The following is a 17268-nucleotide window of genomic DNA, read 5'->3' as shown; positions in this document are numbered from 1 at the left end:
AATGGTTTCTTAACCATCATTTGGTTGACCCATTTTGAGAGTATAAGCTGAAATGTTAAGTTTTGATTCAAGATGTTAGGATAAATGTCATACATAATGGAAAGCCTATATGCATATCCTTCAAGCTTTATAATGTAGCCTGTTCAGAGAGAGGACTAGAACAGTAAAATTCTGAATTATTTGAACCCGATATTGTGTGAATCCACAAATTTGTTTGATTTTTGTCCACAAGAGAGTTATCCCAGAAGAACAAAACCATCAAACAGCTTACGAAGATTTAATGTACATTTATTCTTACCACGTGGAACATATAGTATAAAGATTTCATACTGAATAAATGATATTCATTGAGCCAAAAAAGGGAAAGGGAGGAATTTACATGTTGTCTTAGCTACATAGTCTGAAATACAAATATGCAGAATCCATGACTGAAGAAAAATTGTCAAATGTGTACTTCATCTAGTTTATTTTTGTTGTACCAGGAGATAACAGGTTGGAGCCGTGTCTGCCGTACTACTATTGAGCTGTGGAGAGACCAGAGGAGTGGGTCTAATCAGAGGGGACTGGAGGTCACAGACCAAACTCACATGTCAGCCTCAATCCCTCACCGATAATAAGTGTGAGAATAGTGACACAGACAGAGACAGACACAGAAAAGGAAGTGTAATGTACAACATTATATATACACCACAGCAATGCTGTATTTGAAGTTGAAAACCAGTCCTAAGAGGTGATTTCTTTTCATAAGGGTATTCATACAATCAAGGGATAAGAGGAGGTAAGGGTGTTGTAGGTTCTTGATACTTTGGGGAAGAAAGCCATTTTCTGTTTAACACCAAACTAAAATGACCTCAAGACTCTAGGAGAGCTGCTTCTTCTGCGTCTGTGTGAAACGTGTGTTACAGAATCTTACACTCAAGAGCAGTACGGTACAGAAAATGTCCTACAATCTACTGCACACTGCACAGGCCTCCCCGGTGAAGGTGTCTATTGACAGCACTTTGTCTACTGTCGGGCTGACTGGTGAGAATCCAACTACAGAGACTAGAACCAGTAGGCCACTTTGTCAGTCTGCTTCACCTCTGAACGTCAACCAGTTACAGACTCACTGTGCCCTCGAGGGGAGAGCTAGGGCACACTGGGTCTCCCAAACTCACTGTAAACGAGACAGCAACTTTGGTTACAGTTTTTGTTTTTCAGCTATTTATTTATTTATTCATTTATTATCTTTATTAAAAAGTACTTTCCCCCAAGTGCAGAACAGTCTCCCCACCGTGGTGCTCTGCTCCGTGTCGTCCAGTTGGCATTCATGTTGCGAGTAGTGTCACTTTGTGGGCATCTCTCTGGTTTGTAATCCACCACAGCTCTGTGATTACCCTCCTCCAGCGAGGACGGCCGGCGGAGAGCTCAGAGAATGGAATCTGAAGGATTTTCATAAATTAAAGACAGTCACTTGAACTTTTCTTGCCCTGTAACACACACAAGCCAAGTTTCCAGGGAAGAGGGGATCGGGGGGTGAACCCCCCCACCCAAAAACGTGGAGCCACTGCTCCCTACAGCTGTCATGACTGGCCAATCAAAAAGAGTACATCACAGATAACATGAGAAACCAGCGAGTTCATTAATGGAGACACTGAAAGGTCGAGGAGGCGGGACTCGTGTAGTGTGAACTCTGAGTGGTTCTCCTCCACCTTGGCTAAGGCGTGCAGAGCCCGGGCAGCTCGCCGCATCATGTCCGGGCTTGTGGGCTCGAAGTGCATCCCCTGTAGGTGTAGCAGAGAGCTCTGGCTCTGCTGAAGCTGTGTGGCAGCGAGGCTATCCTCAAGAAAACCAAGCAAATTACCCACGCTGCCCTTCTGAACAGCGATTGCTCGGGCCGCCATAGTATCACCCTGGGCCAGATTGGCCAGCAGGACCACGGCCATCTCCCTGCAGACCGCCACCTTCCTGTCCCCGATTAGCCGCACCAGGTTCCCGTACAGCTTCTCCAACCGACTGAAAGGCGGCGTGGCCAGGATGAGGTCCACATTGTTATCTTGGATGCTGAGCTTGCTTAGCGTCTCCAGGACCAGTCTCTGAGGGGACAAAGCACTGTGGGGGCCCAGCGTGGGGAAGGGGTCCTGGGCCTCTGCTGAGGGACAGACCGCCCAGTGGAGAAGACCATCCAACAGAGGCAGGCAGATGCTCTCGGGGTAGACGGAGAGGTCCAGCTGGCCGGAGATGTTTGCCAAAGTGACCAGCGTGTTCTCCCTCAGGAGCCCCAAGCAGTCCCACCACCACTCATCCCTCTGGCCCACTCCTTCGTCCGAATCCTCGTCCTTCTCGTAGGTGAGCGGCGCCTGTTTGCGCTCCGGGTGCCTGTGGTGGAGCAGGATCAGGCGTCCCAGCAGAAGCAGCAGCCCCGGATGTTTGGACATTTCGTGGTCGTTGCCTGGAACGAAGGAGAGGCTGCGGACAATGTTGGAGACACAAATGCAGCGGCGAGCTAAAGAATCCTGCCAGTTAGCCAGTGCGATGAGCGGACCCTCGTCTTTACTGTGCGGCTCGTCCTCCAGGATGGTGCCAATCTGCTTCGCCTTCCTGGTAAAAATACTGGTGGAGGAAAGGAGGGATCTGTTATTCTCCTGGAGAATTCTGGCATCTTTGTCAGCTGACTCAGAATCTGCCTTCCCCTCCTCCTCACTGCCGAGTGAGGGGCCGGGCTTCTCTGAGGACGATGTCTCGTTTGGCCTCTCCTCTTCTTCTGGGGGTTTACTTCTCTCCTCCTCGGCTAGCAAACAACTTATTTGTATCTCATCTTCTGGGATTCGTCGTCTTAGCAAAACTTGAGGCACAGGAAATCGTGGTCGTGGTTCCAAGAATTCTTTGCGTGGTTCAAAGTGAGTCTGGATGTGTTCGGTTGAGTCTCCTCCTCCTGCACTCCAATGTATCAACCCGCTATCAAACTCCTGCAGCTTGCCGTGGTTATTGGACTGACCGGCCACGAACGGGTCTCTCTTTCGTACCACCTTTAGGGGAAACTTGTCAAACTTGCTGGACTGTTTGGGTCTCTCGCTGGCAGCCGAGGGTTGCGATGAGGCCGTCTGTTCTGATGACGAACCCTTGCTCTTCTTCTCCTCATCTTCCGCCTTCTCATCTTTCCCCCGAGCCTCAGAGCACTGCTCCTGCTCTTCCTCCTCTTTCACACGAGCGGGCCCCTCAGTTTCTCCTTCCTCCTCCTCTTCATCGTCATCTTCCTCCTCTTGTTCCATGTCCTCCGCCTGCGGTTCCTCCTCTTCTGTGCTTTCCCAATCTCGTTTCAAGGCATCAGGATCAAGTAGTGTCCTCTGGCCAGGGTCTCCCACCTCGTACTCCCGCAGAATGCCGAAGATTTCAATGAGGCAGCGTCTGAAATACTCAACCACCAACTCTAGAAAGCCTGGCAGCTGAAGAGAGAACAAATATAGAAAAATATAAAACACGGTCGCTATAATCGTTATCAACATTAATCATTAAGGGCTCAGTGTTTAGTCTCACCGTGTTGAGATCAAAGGTGGATATACTGCTGTCATCATACAGGAGAATGTTGATGGTGTCTAAGGCCCACGTGCTCTCAGCCAATAAACCGGACTTTAATGACATCATGACTCTCCAGGCCTCGGGAGTTCCTAGAAAGTCAAGACACAAAGTCAAGTCTTAAAACAATGTAGAACAACACAAGAGAACTACATTAAGCAGTGATTTTTACAAGATAGAGTTATATCTGCAGACATACCGATATCTTTGACGGTGAGTCTCCGCCGTGGTTTCAGGACAGGATGGCTGGCTTCTATTGACCCAGGGGGAAAAGGCATGTCTCGCCTTATTAGAGGCGACTGCACCGGAGGGGGCACTATGTGAGACGCAGGCACTGGAGGGCCGGCCTTCTGCATCTTCATGACTCCGTGCATGTAGGGAGATTTACTGGGCGATGTCCTGCTCTCCATGGGGCGGGGCATGGAGGCGGGGCTGGACACCTGTGGAATGTGGTTCTGCACACCCTGAGGGGGCTGGTAGTTGGACTGTACTGAGCGAGGCATCGGCTGGCCGGGCCCTCCTGGCCCGTAGGGAGGCTGCCGCGGGCCCATTTGACCCCCCCACTGGCCATCGTGATTCATACGCTGCTCTGATGACATCATCTCCTCTGAGCGGTTCATGCCAGGGTAACCGGGTCCTTGTGGTGGGCCCCCGGGTCCACCCTGCCGGCCGGGGTAGTTCTGATAGTTCATGTCCCGCGGCCCCTGCCACATAGCTCCCTGAGGACCCTCTGGGCCCGACTGCATCATCTGAGGGGGCATGTTGGGCTGAGCATTGGGCCCCGTCGCTCCCTGCATCCGATCACGACCAAAGGGGAAGGGGAACTGATTGCCTGGGCCGGGTGGACGGCGATCAGAGCCAGGGAAAGGCCCACTGCCACTGTACTGATTGTACGACTCCTGCTGTCCTGAAGAGGGAGCAGAGGCACCTCCCTGCGGTGGCGGCTGCTGCGGTGGCTGTTGTCCACCATGGAACGGCCCACTGTACTCCGCTTCATGACGTTTGGATGGAGGGTAACCCCCTTCCACAGGACGCTTGTAACTCTACACATACAAAAGAACATTATTTGACACCATTTCAGTAGGACTTAATATCTACGATCAATTAAGGTCAGTTAAAAGGTCAAGGTTTAATAGTATTTTTTTCCCCTATATGTTTTGATATTAGTAAGTCAGTGCAGTGCAGATACATCACTGACCTGTTGTTGTTGTGGGTACATTCCAGGCTGCTGATTCGGGTAGGAGCCAGTAGGGGGCGTTCCCTGTCCAGGATACTGATTACCATAGGAATCATGCCTGCAAAAATTATGCCTCGTCAGTTTGACCATGAAAATATAATGCATCTCCAATACACTGGTCTAAGTCAAGGCTCACTGTTACACATTTTCATTCATGCATACAGTCAACATTAAGTTCACAGCATTTCAATGGCATTTTTAATCTCCATTGTATCTCTCTTAATGTTATAAATATGATTCATTATTTTTCCAATCTATAGACTTTAATTTATCATAAAGGGCAAATGTAAAAGCAGAATATAAATTCCCACACATTTCTTATCCCAATTGTTTACTATACAGTAACTAATATGGACAGTAGCTATGAACCCTTAAAAAAAGCGGAGCAGATAAGTGCTAAGTGAACTGACCGTGGCTGCTGTGGTGGGAAGCGATTTGGCGAATACATCCCCGTGTCGGCGTTGGCAGGCATCATCGGGTTTGGCTGAGGAGCTCCGGATCCCATGTTGCCCTCTGGGCCCATTCCTTGCTCCGATCTGGGGAAATCACAACCAAACTGTTTTACAATATTGTTCCACGCCGAGTACAATTACATACAATTTATCCATACAAATGATACTAGAGGGATAGAGCTGGTACAATCACACCCTCAATAAGAATACCGTTTCATTTCAGTATCAGATGCTACACAAAACACTTGTTCTATTCTTAACAATCTGATACCTAAGGCTACGTCTAGGAAAGTATTTTTTGGACAGACAGTTTTCACACTTGGTGTTTGATTGTAAAATAAGTGACTGAAGTGACGTAAGGATATCAACGATTTGCCAAATGTCCAGTAAAAGCAAAACCTGAACAGTGACACTTAGCATTAGAAAGAGCTGGATTTGTTCGTCCAAGTGTCAGTGTTGCTTTGAGAGAGAAGACAACTTCATACTTGTTTTAGCGCTTAGAGGATGTTAAAGCGATGTTTATATTTGCCTTATGGTTGTTCAATCATTAACTGCTACATTTAAAGCTTCAATTGTCCACTTTTTCCTGATTTGATCAGTATGAGGTAAACTAATTACATACATTACTATCGTCTTTATTGTCTCTTGGACCAGCTTCAACAAACCCAAAACACGTATTCTGAAAAATCGTTGTCCTGAATTCTTTATGTAGTTTAATTTAGGATGATATTTTTCCAATTATTTATTTTCAGAGCAGCATAAATCCCGTATCCACTGCACTTTATCAGTGGTAATTAATTCATAAACAATGTAGAGTGAACTCAGACTGGACAGAGGCATGGTGCAACAAGATAAACATCCCAAAGTTCGACTACATCTTTCTTTTTTGTTCAGTTGTTTGATAGATTTAAAGATTATATTTAGTGCTCGTTTCCAAACATCAACAAAGCCATCCCTCGCTGGTCTATCATCAAAGTTAAATGCTTAAGAAACCAGACAATTCCCTCACATTTCTTGAAGTTTAATCAATATGAAAAAAGAGAATCAGTCCAGAAATGATCAATAAGATATAGTTTTTCTGACTTGCACAGACAATTTGAGGTTGGACTGATCAGAAAAAGATGCTGCTTATAATCAGTGACCTTGATAATAATATTTCTCCAATGACTGATTCCTACCTCCTGTCGTAGCCTGGTCCATAAGGATACTGCTGTCTGGGCCCCATTGGCATCGTGCCCAGGGCCCCGGGCGGTCCCCTGTTGAATGGAGGCTGCTGCTGTTGCTGCTGCTGTGGTGGTTGCTGCTGCGGCTGGTCAACCGCCCCGCTGTTAGGACCCTGGCTAGCAGGTAGAAACTGCTCCCCGACTGGAGACGCATTCAGAATTGAAGCCCATTAGAACTCATTTACTGAACCAGTGATTAAGATGGTACTTTAGATTAAAGGAAAACACGATCCACCCAGTGCGCCCACCTTTCCGCATGTTGCCAAAGGGGTCCTTGTTGGGTTCGTAGGAGCCCATTCGACCTTGCATGTCTGGCGTGTTCATGCCCGCCTGATAGGCGGAGTTTGGCGTCATGTTCTTCCTGGGGAAAGCAGGGTCACTTCCTTCAGAGAAGGGGTCTTGTAGGTTAACGCTGCTCCTACAGAGAAGCAAAGGTGAGGAGGAGGGGAGAGAGAGATGGAAGAAAGAAATTAGTTTATCTGATTCTTTTAAAAGCTGGGATGAAAAAATGCTATCATGAGGTGTTAAAAAGAGTCACCTGGAGCCAGGTGGCATGGGGGGCATCTGGGTATGAGGGGTGGAGGCTGGGGTGGGAGGTTTTAGGTCTCCCCCCTCAGCCATGGAGCTGCTGGTGGACTGGGGTGTTTGAGGACCCTGCAGAGAGCCCGACCCCGCCGTGGAGCAGAGGGACGCTTCAGTTCAAAAGGAGAGAGAAGCAGAAAGACAAGGTTGATGTTATGAATAAAACTCCAACACCGTAAGTTATCTATTTTAGTTGGTGAGTGGAGTGTATGGATTCAGGTTACTGGATCATTACTACACTGAAACACTTGTTCATTTGAGGAGAGTCATCATGAGTACGCTCTTTACCTGGAGAGGGGGGCTGGACCTTAGCAGCTTGATTCTTCTTGTTGTCTGTAAAAATCTCAGGTGGAGGGTCCTCACCACGCTCGATTTTGCACTCAAAGGCGTACAGACACTGGATGTACTGTTTCTTTAAAGAACTGGCAGCACTGCTGGATGTTCCCACGTTCAGGGAGGTGGCCAGATCTCGCCACTTCTTATTCTTATTCACCTGGGGGAGACACGAGACAGAGAGACTTCAGTGAGAGGCGAAAAAATAAATGTACTTTTGAATTTATTCCCGTTTAGAAATGTTATATTAACCTGCGTCATGCCTCCGATCTCTTTAACTGACACATACAGGCGGAAGAGGTCAAGAGGTTTCCGCCCTACAGCGGGCAGGTTGGTCATGGTCATGGCTTTCTCTTCTATGAAGGACAAATAACGGTCCACCCACATCTTCCTGTCCGGCTCTGGTCCCAACTCATACAGGCGAGTTATCTTTTCATTGGTTGTGGTGGAAGAGTTGGACTTCTGTTTTGGGCAAAAAAATGATACGTGAATTTTAAAACTAAGTGCAAATTCTTCAGCTGAAACAGAGAAGACTTCAACTGTTTGGACTCATAGTTTTTAGTAGACAGAGCACCTTCGATTTTGTCTCTGGCTTGGGCGTTGGCGGCCCATCCACTTTGTTATTCATCTTATTGTTCACCTCTGGGCTGGGGACCATACCTACAAACAGTCATAGCGATTAGATGGGAATTTTCCAGATTTAAAAAAAATTACATTAGGTACACAATCTCTGTACAACGTACCACTTGAGTTATTGGCCATGTTTGGGCCCATTGGGTAAGGAGATCCACCTTGAGTGTTCATCATTCCAGGCATGTTGTTCATGGGAGGGCCGTAAGGAGGGCCGGAGCCCATCATGCCTGGAGACATGTTGGCGTAACCTGGCATCCTGGATGGAGAAGGAAAAATGTGACATTTAGTATTTATAAAAGTGACTTAAATAAGACACACCTGTGTCAAACATTAAGGAGAAGTTCTGTGAGAGGTGATTAAAGGCGGGCTATCCGGCATAAACCCACCTGCTGTGCATGGAGTTGGAGGCAGGGTGCTGCATGGCAGCAGGGTCCTGGGGCTTCCTGTTCATGCCTGGTGGAGGACACATTCCTGAGCCTACTTGGGGTGGCATGTTGCCCATGTTGGGCGGCATGTTTGGACCCATGTTGGGCGGCATGTTTGGGCCCATGTTTGGACCCATGTTGGGGCCGTAGGGACGTGGCCCCATTTGATTAGGAGGCATCCTCCCTGGAGGCATGCCAGCATACGGTGGACCCCCACCCTGTCCTGCCATGGGGTTCATTGGGCCCATTCCCGGCCCGGTGTAGTTAGCATTGGGCATGTTGCCATAGCCAGGTTGCCGGGGATAACCTAAGGATGACATTAAAACAAAAAATAATTAGGTAGCGTAATTACTTAGCTGTTACTTTATTCTTGTCTGAACACATTAACTGGAGCACCCAGAGATCCCTTTGTGTTTGAAATTAAAAGTGGCTCGTTACAGCTGTGACACAGACTTCTTCTTAAGAGCTGTGTGAGGCAGACTTTTTCCCTACAGTGTGCTAGCAGGGAGAGCTATGCACCCTGAGCAACAAGCCTTCGTCACAGCCTCAGCTCTACTGACAGGAGGCTCTGCTACGTCAGCTGACTCTCTGCTTCACAGCTATAAATAGCTGCAACAGAGTCAGAGGGAGGGACCAACCATAGCATGCTATTCCTATGAGGCAGGGAGATACACTCCATATGTTTCTCTAATGGGAAATCTACATGAGAAAACTCCACAAATGGATAATAAAATGAGAGGAAAACTTTAGAAATCACCTTAAAAAATCTCTACAAGCCTTTTAACTGAATCTTTTTACATTCTCACAACAACAAAAGCTTTTGTCTTTTAAACTTAAACCCTGACAGACACTATTTGAAAGTACTCACCTTGTGGGACGTATTGTCCTCCCTGCTGTCCATAGCCACCCATGGAGTTGTTCTGCGGATATGGACCCATCCCAGGATGCATCTGCCCCCCTGAGGACTGACGCGGCGACAGTGCAGAGGCTGACTGGGGGGAGCCGTAGGGGGGCATCTGAGGGTTTCTCTGCATGAACCCTGACAGAGGGCAAGAGAGGCAGACAGTGATCAGACTCAGATGCTACAGCAAACACTCGTGCTGTTGGCATGATACTCTCTATAAACTGCAGCATACCTCTGTCCTGGGCCATGGGAGACTGGCTCATTGCAGGGTGTAGACTCCCATCTGACTGCACACTTGATGGCCTGGGAGGCATCTGGGTCCCTAAAGAATCGTTTTAAAATGAAGTTAGTTTGAGCTCAGAAAAAGCCAATGTGTTTATAGTTTAGCTTACATTGTTGAGAAATCCATCAAAAACCTGTAAACTTCATGCAAAGTTTTACACCAGGGCAACAAACAGACACATGCTGGTTTTTGCCTCAGTTTTTTGGCTAACTGTTGCCAAACAAGTCCAAAATGTTACATTTCCACCATCTTTAGTCCTCATTTACAACATCTTGAATCATAATTTTATATTTTTAAGCTTCGCCAAGACCCTAAGGTGATTGGGGATCACAAACAAATCAGGCCGAGTTTTGAGGAGCAGTATGATTACAGAGAATATTTGATGTTACCAACTGCTGTGGGGTGAAGCAGCCAAACAGAGCTTTATATTTAGAGTTTTAAAGCTTCAAGAAGTTTTAGAAAAAGAATCCAGAAAAGGCTTTTGGCACAGTGTTTGGATCCATGTTGTTTCTAACTTTAAAGCTACTAATGAGGGATATCAGGAAAATCCCGGCTTTGATAATATCAAGTATGTAGACAGATACTGTTGACAGAAATCCACAGTATGTCTATATTGCAACAGTCAGATTTCAGCACTGATCTCCAGTGTGCGAAAGCTCGGCCCACCTGGCATGTTGGCGGGTGACAGCGGTCCCGTGCGGGGCGTGCTGGCGCTGGCAGGGGAGCCAGCCGGGGAGGGTGAAGGTCCTCGGATGCCCGGCAGGTGGGGAGACGTGTGGGGAGAGAAGGGCGACTGGGCCTGGTTGCTCTGCTCGCCCTGGCTGCTCGACACGCCTGACGTGCTCACACCGGGACTCAGGGCGCCCTCTGCACCTGTTGGCAGGTCGTCAATGGAGCCTGAAAGATCCTGCAAACACAAACAGGCAGAGCAGCAGTGGAGTTGAAAGATATGTTAAAGAAAAGGAAAAGTTACAATTCATGACTTAAAATTCTGCTCTTGTAATGTGACTGGTTATTTAATACATTTACAAACAGATCAATAATAACCTTTCATAGTACTGTAATGTTTATTTACTGGCTTTCACGTTTCATCTCAGTTGTTTAGATACGAGTGGCACACATTCAAAAACTACACACACACAGATACACACACCCACAGACCCAGCGGCCTTTGTCCTTATTTATCTTTTTCAAAGAAAAAATGAGTGCGCATTAGTGCCAGGGGTTGTCATGGTTACCAAGGTTTGTAGGATGCGAGCTGAGTCAGCATGTAGCAGCAGCCTTGCCATGTGATTACAGTACACAAACAAACTCTCTTGTATTTATCTCAGATTTATCCATTTACACAGCACCTCGTCCTGCAAGCATGAGCCTCACAGCTGTCTCCCAACAACAACCACTGACATGCAGCCGCACACACAGTCCAAAATCAGCAAGGGATTGAAAGCACGGCAGCCGAGACACAAGCACACAGCAAAACGAGAGCTTTAAAAGTATATATACCTGACGTTTAAAGCTTATTTTACATTTTATAAGCTGTAAAATCATCATGACTTGTGACATAAAAACTACGACACACAAAAAGAAACATGTCCTCTAACACGAGTCTGAAAAGCAAAAACCACAAAATAAAAAAGGCTTTTTTTGTTCCAGCAGTGACATAACAAGCAGGACTGACCGGAAGGCTGGAGGGGCGGCCTTGACTGTCCTCTGGGCCAGATTTAGACTGAGTGGATGGAGGGGCGTTGGACTGAAATGAGTCCTGGGACACCTCCTGAAAGACAACAGAACACATGCTTGAATGTACTGAATAACATGTAAGCGTGCATGTGAACAAACAGACAGATAATTAAGTATGATAAGTTTCCTGACTGCGGGTCGTACCTGCTGGGGTGGAGGAGGAAAGCGCTGATAAGGTGACTGTTGTGCTTGCTGCTGCTGCTGCTGCTGAGGGCTCTGCGCGTACGCTGCAGGTTGGCCCTGTGGGTGTTGGCTGTGTCCTGGTGGCTGCTGTGGAGGCTGAGACTGTGCCTGCTGTTGCTGCGAAGGGGCCTGCTGAGGCCCCTGTGTGGCTCCTGGATAGTTGGACTGGCCCTGTGATCCAGAAGCCTCCTGGGAACTTGGCTGCTGCTGGGCCTGGCTGGGAGGACCCTGCTGCTGGGCGTAGAGCGACTGGGCAGATTGTGGGGCTGAGGTTTGGGAATAAGGGGGCTGAGACTGTGGGGGCCCTTGGGGTTGGCCTGGCAGTGGCCCCTGGGACTGTGGGGGCATATGGGGCTGCTGATAGGGGGGTCCTCCCTGGGCGTGTTGGGCAGAGTTTGGCGGAGGATGGGGTTGCCCTGGGTAAGGTGTCTGGCCACCCGGTTGTCCTGGTTGGGGCTGGCTGTATGGGGTTTGCTGCTGGCTCGGGTGAGGAGTCTGGCCAGGCTGCCCGTAATACGGTGCCTGTCCCTGGGGGCCGTAGCCTCCTGGTCCCTGTTGTCCATAAGATCCCATCTAAACAAATAACACAAACACATAAGAATTCAAACTGTGCTGAAGCGAACACAGACACTGAGAGAAGACAAAATGAGGTGCTGTCGATTGAATGAAAAAAATCATGTGAAATACCTGTGGACCGTACGGCATGCCGCCCATGTTTCCAGGGCTACGTCCCTGCATTCCCACTGGATATCGCTGGGGACCTGGGGGGCCATAAGCCTGACCAGGGTAACCAGGTCCCTGTTGTGGACCTGCAGGAGGCCCCGGCTGTGCCTGCTGAGCGTATGGGCTGCCTGCTCCATATGGTTGACTTCTCATTTTCCCCATTGGGTCCATGGGTACAGGCGGCTGGATGGTAAGAACATGAGAAAACAGTGAACAACTTAGCAGAAGAGGAGATATCCAAGGTGCGAGATCCTAAATGCAGCTCTCCTCATTCTTTTAAAACCCGTTTTTGCCATTACAGCATTTGTGCTAAAACACTTGGCCGCGGTGTGCAACTTTCATGGGACTTAAAGTGTAAAAACAAACTTTAATGAATGTGAAAATTGCACTTTTTTTCACCTAATTTCCCACGGTCATTACTCTGATTTTTTTCACCTCACTTTGCCATGGTTTCGGAAGTCAACAGAGCTATATATATCTACTTTCAAATGGAGGGCAGCCTGCCCAATCTTAAACATATCCCAGCTGTGCTCCTGTTTTGAGCCTGGTCCAAGTAGCGTTTTTTTCCCCCAGGAGAAGCAGTTTGGCTCTGGATGAATGACACCAGAAATGAAGGAAGTACTTTCACAACAGCCGGGGAGAGTGAAAAATGCACAAGAGCATACTCTGTCTACAGTCTGGCAGTTAGTATAAACACTCTTTCTCGGGTATAACCTAGGTGCTATACTGCCTCGCATTTACGATACACTTATTGCCTCACCTCCACCATAGCTATCGGGCATTAAAAAGTCTGGGATTTTATGATAATTTCTACTAAAAACCATCAACTTGAAACTAAAAGTATCCCCTTACATTACATCAAGTGAATTCCCCTGTGTGCACTTTGCTGAGAAGAGCCTCCTCAGCTTAACAACAGCCCTTTACAAATAATATGCAAAATGCCTTACGTGACATTTTGCAGATCCAAGATAATGAAGTGAAATAAATAAGAGCAGCACATGGCTAATCTGCATAAGACAGAGAGGAAACTCCCTTGGCTGGTGAGAGATGGTGGACTGCCTTCTGATTGGCTTGGGGGGAGGATTGGGGGGAAATTCTTTGCAGTCACACAGTCAAACTTGTGTGGCATGCCAGACACAGCAGCAACACACACACACATCCTCACAGGCAGAGGTCACATTTGCCTTTTACTACTGTAGAAGATGTTTTGTACATAAAAAAGATGTGTATCTATAATCAGTTTATCTAGGGAACATCAAGGATAACAAGGTGGTGCGTGAATCAATAACGAGAAAATTAAAAGGGCAGCATCTTGTCTTGAGCCATTCCGATGTAAACATTTTTACGACTGTTCTCATGCTGTCGTGTGGACTTTTATTTGGATTTGATGCAAACAACAAACCTGACTTGACCCATATATACAATGATGTAGACTGCTGTTGTAACAGGAGTTCATACCTGAGCTATAAGGTTTATGATGGGAGGATTGGTTTTGCTGGTATTATTGCACAACAATACTGCATGCATGTTAGAGCAAACAGCTAATTATTAGGGTTCTTATTTTGAAAAGATAAACATGAAAAACATAAAAAACACATATTATCCATGTCCCAGTTGCTCAAACATTAGATGTTTTGTTGTAAGTGAAAACAGCAGCAGAAAAATTTGAATGAGGTGGTAATACCTCTGGTGACCCTGTGATGACTTAATGCTGCGTGTTCTTATCACCAACTGTTGCCTCGCATCACATGTAATTATAAATGGCCATGAGCAGCGGATGAGGAGCCAATCAGATTTCAGCTCGCATGTCAACCAAAGACCAACTATCTCCTGGCTTTGACAGCAGGATTTTACCTCCACAATTCAAATCCCAGTGCAAACTGCAATCTGCAGGCTGCAGTCACTCACTCATCTGAGCCCGAGCTGACTGTTTACAGGCAGCATGTATTTCAAGCACAGCTGCTTTTCAATACAGGGGAAACTCGTTTATTAAATATTCGGTCGCAATGTTATTATTTACATTATTTTATGCCATCTTGAAGGACATTAAAGTTATTTAAACTGAACCCTTCACGAGCCTTTTAACTAACCGTCAGAGGCTGAGTCTTCATGCAACACATTCCTTCCGTTGGAGCCACAAATTACAGCTTAACGGCAAGAAAACAACCCAAACCAACGTGTACAAGCAACTTATTCAAACTAATGTTTCAGAACTCTTTACATGTAGTATGCCAGTATAGTTCTAACCGTTTTTAACAGAATATATTGTAAATTTGACGTTTAATGCGCGAAGGAAAGCTGGTAGAGGAAAAAAACGAGCCGTGGCTCCTCCGTGTGTGTTTTCGGGCCTTCTCGGCTCTCTGAACGTCCTTACATCGTTTCAACAACTTATATCTTCTTCAAGCGGCCCTCTTGCGTAGCTATATACCAATAAATATACATTTAAAATAACAGATTTTAAATGGTTTGGTGTAAAGAAAAAAACACACGAGAGGCAGCCATTTTAGAGTCTTTGCGAACTATCAGACAATGGCTGGCCTGCTCCGTGTGAACGAGCTCGGAGGAGGGAAAGAGACGTGCTGAAGCTCACAGCATGTTCCTCTTTCAGATGAGTTTACCTGGGTTCTAGCTAGCGGCTGCCCGGCACTTCCCGGGCTCATAGGCGACGGGAGATGGCTTCTTTGTTGCCAGCCCGGGTTGCTCCCTCCATACAGACCGCTGCTGATGTCTGCTGCTCCCTTACCAGCTCCTTCTGGGCTGCTGTACTCGCTGGACGGGTAGTTTGGATAAGCCCGCGTTGAGCTCGGGGAGGTGAGGAGCTTGTTTAATGTCGGTGTGGATGTAGGTTGAGGGTTTCCAATGTTATATCTCTGGTTATTATAAGATCCAGCCATCGCCGTGGGTCCTCCCGCTGGTGGCTGCTGCTGCTGCTTCACGTTAGCTGGCTGCCCCCCAGCTGTCGGCGCTTGGCTGCTGCGAGGAGAGCTCATGCCGTAAGCCTGGCCGGGATAAGGAGTCCTGTTCGGGAAAGGGTTGTAATTGTTAAACTGGTGGTTTGAAAAGCCATGGTCGTGTGAATTGGGTTGATACGGGTCCATCATGTTGCTCGACTGCACGACCGGACCCGCAGCAGCTGCCATGCCAGGGCTTTGTTGTCCGCCATGTTGATGAAAAGCCCGACCGTAGTGCTGACTGTATCCGTACGAAGGAGGAGGAAAAGCGGGGCCGTGGTGATGCACCAAACCCGGATGGTTATTTCCCTCCGGTCCGACAGAGTCATTCTGGTTATTATTGTTAGCCCTGGGCGGGTTCCCATTCCCGTTCTTCATCTCAGGTTCCCCTCCTCCCCCTGCATTTCCACCGTCGGCCCCGTCCTGCAGATCCCCCCGGCCCGGCGATCCGCTGTCCAGGCCCGGCTGCTTCTTGTCGGACTGCTTCTCCCCCGGTACCGAATCCTCCTTGGGTTCTCGATCCGGCTTTTTGAGTTCGGAAGGCGGGCTAGTGTTCAGAGTGGCGGCGCTGGCGACCTGAGCGGCCATGATATACCCCCCCACCAACTCTCTCTCCCTCTCTCGGCGAGTCAGTCACAATCAAAAGCTAGCATTGAATATAAATAATTGTTTATAACCATTTATCCTTGTGTCGATTCATTCCCACCCCTTATACCGGACCGAATCCGGCTGCCATCCCCCCGGTTCCGGTTCCGTAAATGGGTTAGAGATATGATGGAGGCTCCATACAATGCGTAAAAAAGCGACAGAAATTGTTGTGGGAGTTGTGTTACTGAGCCCGGGTAGAGGCAGGGAGCGAGCCCAACCAACACGAGGCTCCGCTACATACAGCCATTTTACTGAGCCGCGCGGGCGGCTGCAAGACACGGACCGTACCCGCTCCAGTGCGGAGTGGACTTTTTGTCTTACAAACTCACATTGTCTTTTTTCCCCCACATGGGTGGAATATTTTCTCCACATGAGGAGAGTCTAATGTTCACACAACTCATTAATGTTATGTTACCACCATAGAAAACAATGTGCTTTAAATCCAGGAGGTTGTGCAATGCAACTATTATGCATGCATGGGGAAATACATGACTGATCAGAGCAGGAGGGAACTATATTATTAATTGAATATACATTTTTGAAGTAAATGTGTTGATGCAAACGCTGCACGTGTAGAGAGCACACATTCAAAATGGGTATTAAATTAAACGAGTTAACTCGGCTTTCCATACACAAATATGTTTACTTTGAAAAACTGGGATAAAAGAATTATAGTCATATTATTATAATCATATAATATCTTCATCTTAAAATCTGCCCTCTATCACTTGTGCTTTTCTCACCAGTGTTTCTGAGTGCTATTCAGGCAAGCAAAGGCAACACACACAGGTTTTTCCAGAGCAGGAGGAGGAAGCCTTGCAGCAAACGAGACTACCAATGCACATTCCCTCTTATTCCCTCCCCTGCCTGCCTGCTCTGCTCTCCTCTACCACCCCCTCTCCTCTCCTCTCTGTCTGTCTCTCACTCCAGCAGAAACACTCCTCTGCTGAGTGTGGGGGGATGGGTGCACACAGGCTTCAGCTCTCTCTCTCTCTCTCTCTCACCCGGCTAACATTGAACTACGCCGTACAGAGGAAGAAAAAAAACACCCCAGACCTTATCTACCAGACAGAGAGGATGCATGAACAGTTTCAAAGTCTCACAACAATTAGAAAAATGGAGCATTTGTCCCCCTCCTCTCTTTATCCTCAGTCAAATGAAGCAGACATTTTTGGCATCCACAAAACGCACAGGGTGTGCACACAGCACTGAGCAGGAGTGGGATGGTAATGAGAAGTGTGTGTGTGTGTGTGTGTGTGTGTGTGTGTGTGTGTGTGCGCGTGCGCTGGGCTCAGGGAGTTTTTGTTTTAAAAGAATAAAATGCAAATTCATGGCGAGGTTAATGAGGCGTTTCATGGTTCGGTTGAGTATTGGTTAAAATTCATATTTAGGGCAC

General features: G+C 47.5%; 1 protein-coding gene across 2 annotated transcripts; it reads right to left on the bottom strand.

The window, feature by feature from the left end:
* Positions 1-272: 272 nt before the first annotated feature.
* On the bottom strand, positions 273-16057 carry arid1aa (AT-rich interaction domain 1Aa). 2 transcript variants are annotated; one of them, XM_069655627.1, is made up of 20 exons: positions 14892-16057; positions 12238-12456; positions 11512-12123; positions 11306-11401; positions 10294-10534; positions 9577-9666; positions 9309-9479; positions 8402-8747; positions 8126-8271; positions 7957-8042; positions 7635-7844; positions 7338-7542; positions 7006-7159; positions 6716-6885; positions 6423-6609; positions 5203-5328; positions 4754-4850; positions 3755-4598; positions 3517-3647; positions 273-3425 (listed from the first exon to the last, which is right to left on the bottom strand). In XM_069655627.1, exons 1-20 carry the CDS (start codon positions 15810-15812, stop codon positions 1563-1565), a joined length of 6915 nt encoding a protein of 2304 aa, XP_069511728.1. In that variant the 5' UTR covers positions 15813-16057; the 3' UTR covers positions 273-1562. The 2 variants fall into 2 exon arrangements, with proteins under 2 accessions (XP_069511728.1, XP_069511729.1); XM_069655628.1 differs by having other exon boundaries at positions 6716-6879.
* Positions 16058-17268: the final 1211 nt, after the last annotated feature.

Source organism: Semicossyphus pulcher, unplaced genomic scaffold (assembly GCF_022749685.1).
Source record: "Semicossyphus pulcher isolate SPU_LCO1_2020_fin unplaced genomic scaffold, fSemPul1.0.p SCAF_9, whole genome shotgun sequence".
Classification (NCBI taxonomy): domain Eukaryota; kingdom Metazoa; phylum Chordata; class Actinopteri; order Labriformes; family Labridae; genus Semicossyphus; species Semicossyphus pulcher.
This window is presented reverse-complemented; position numbering and strand designations above follow the sequence as displayed.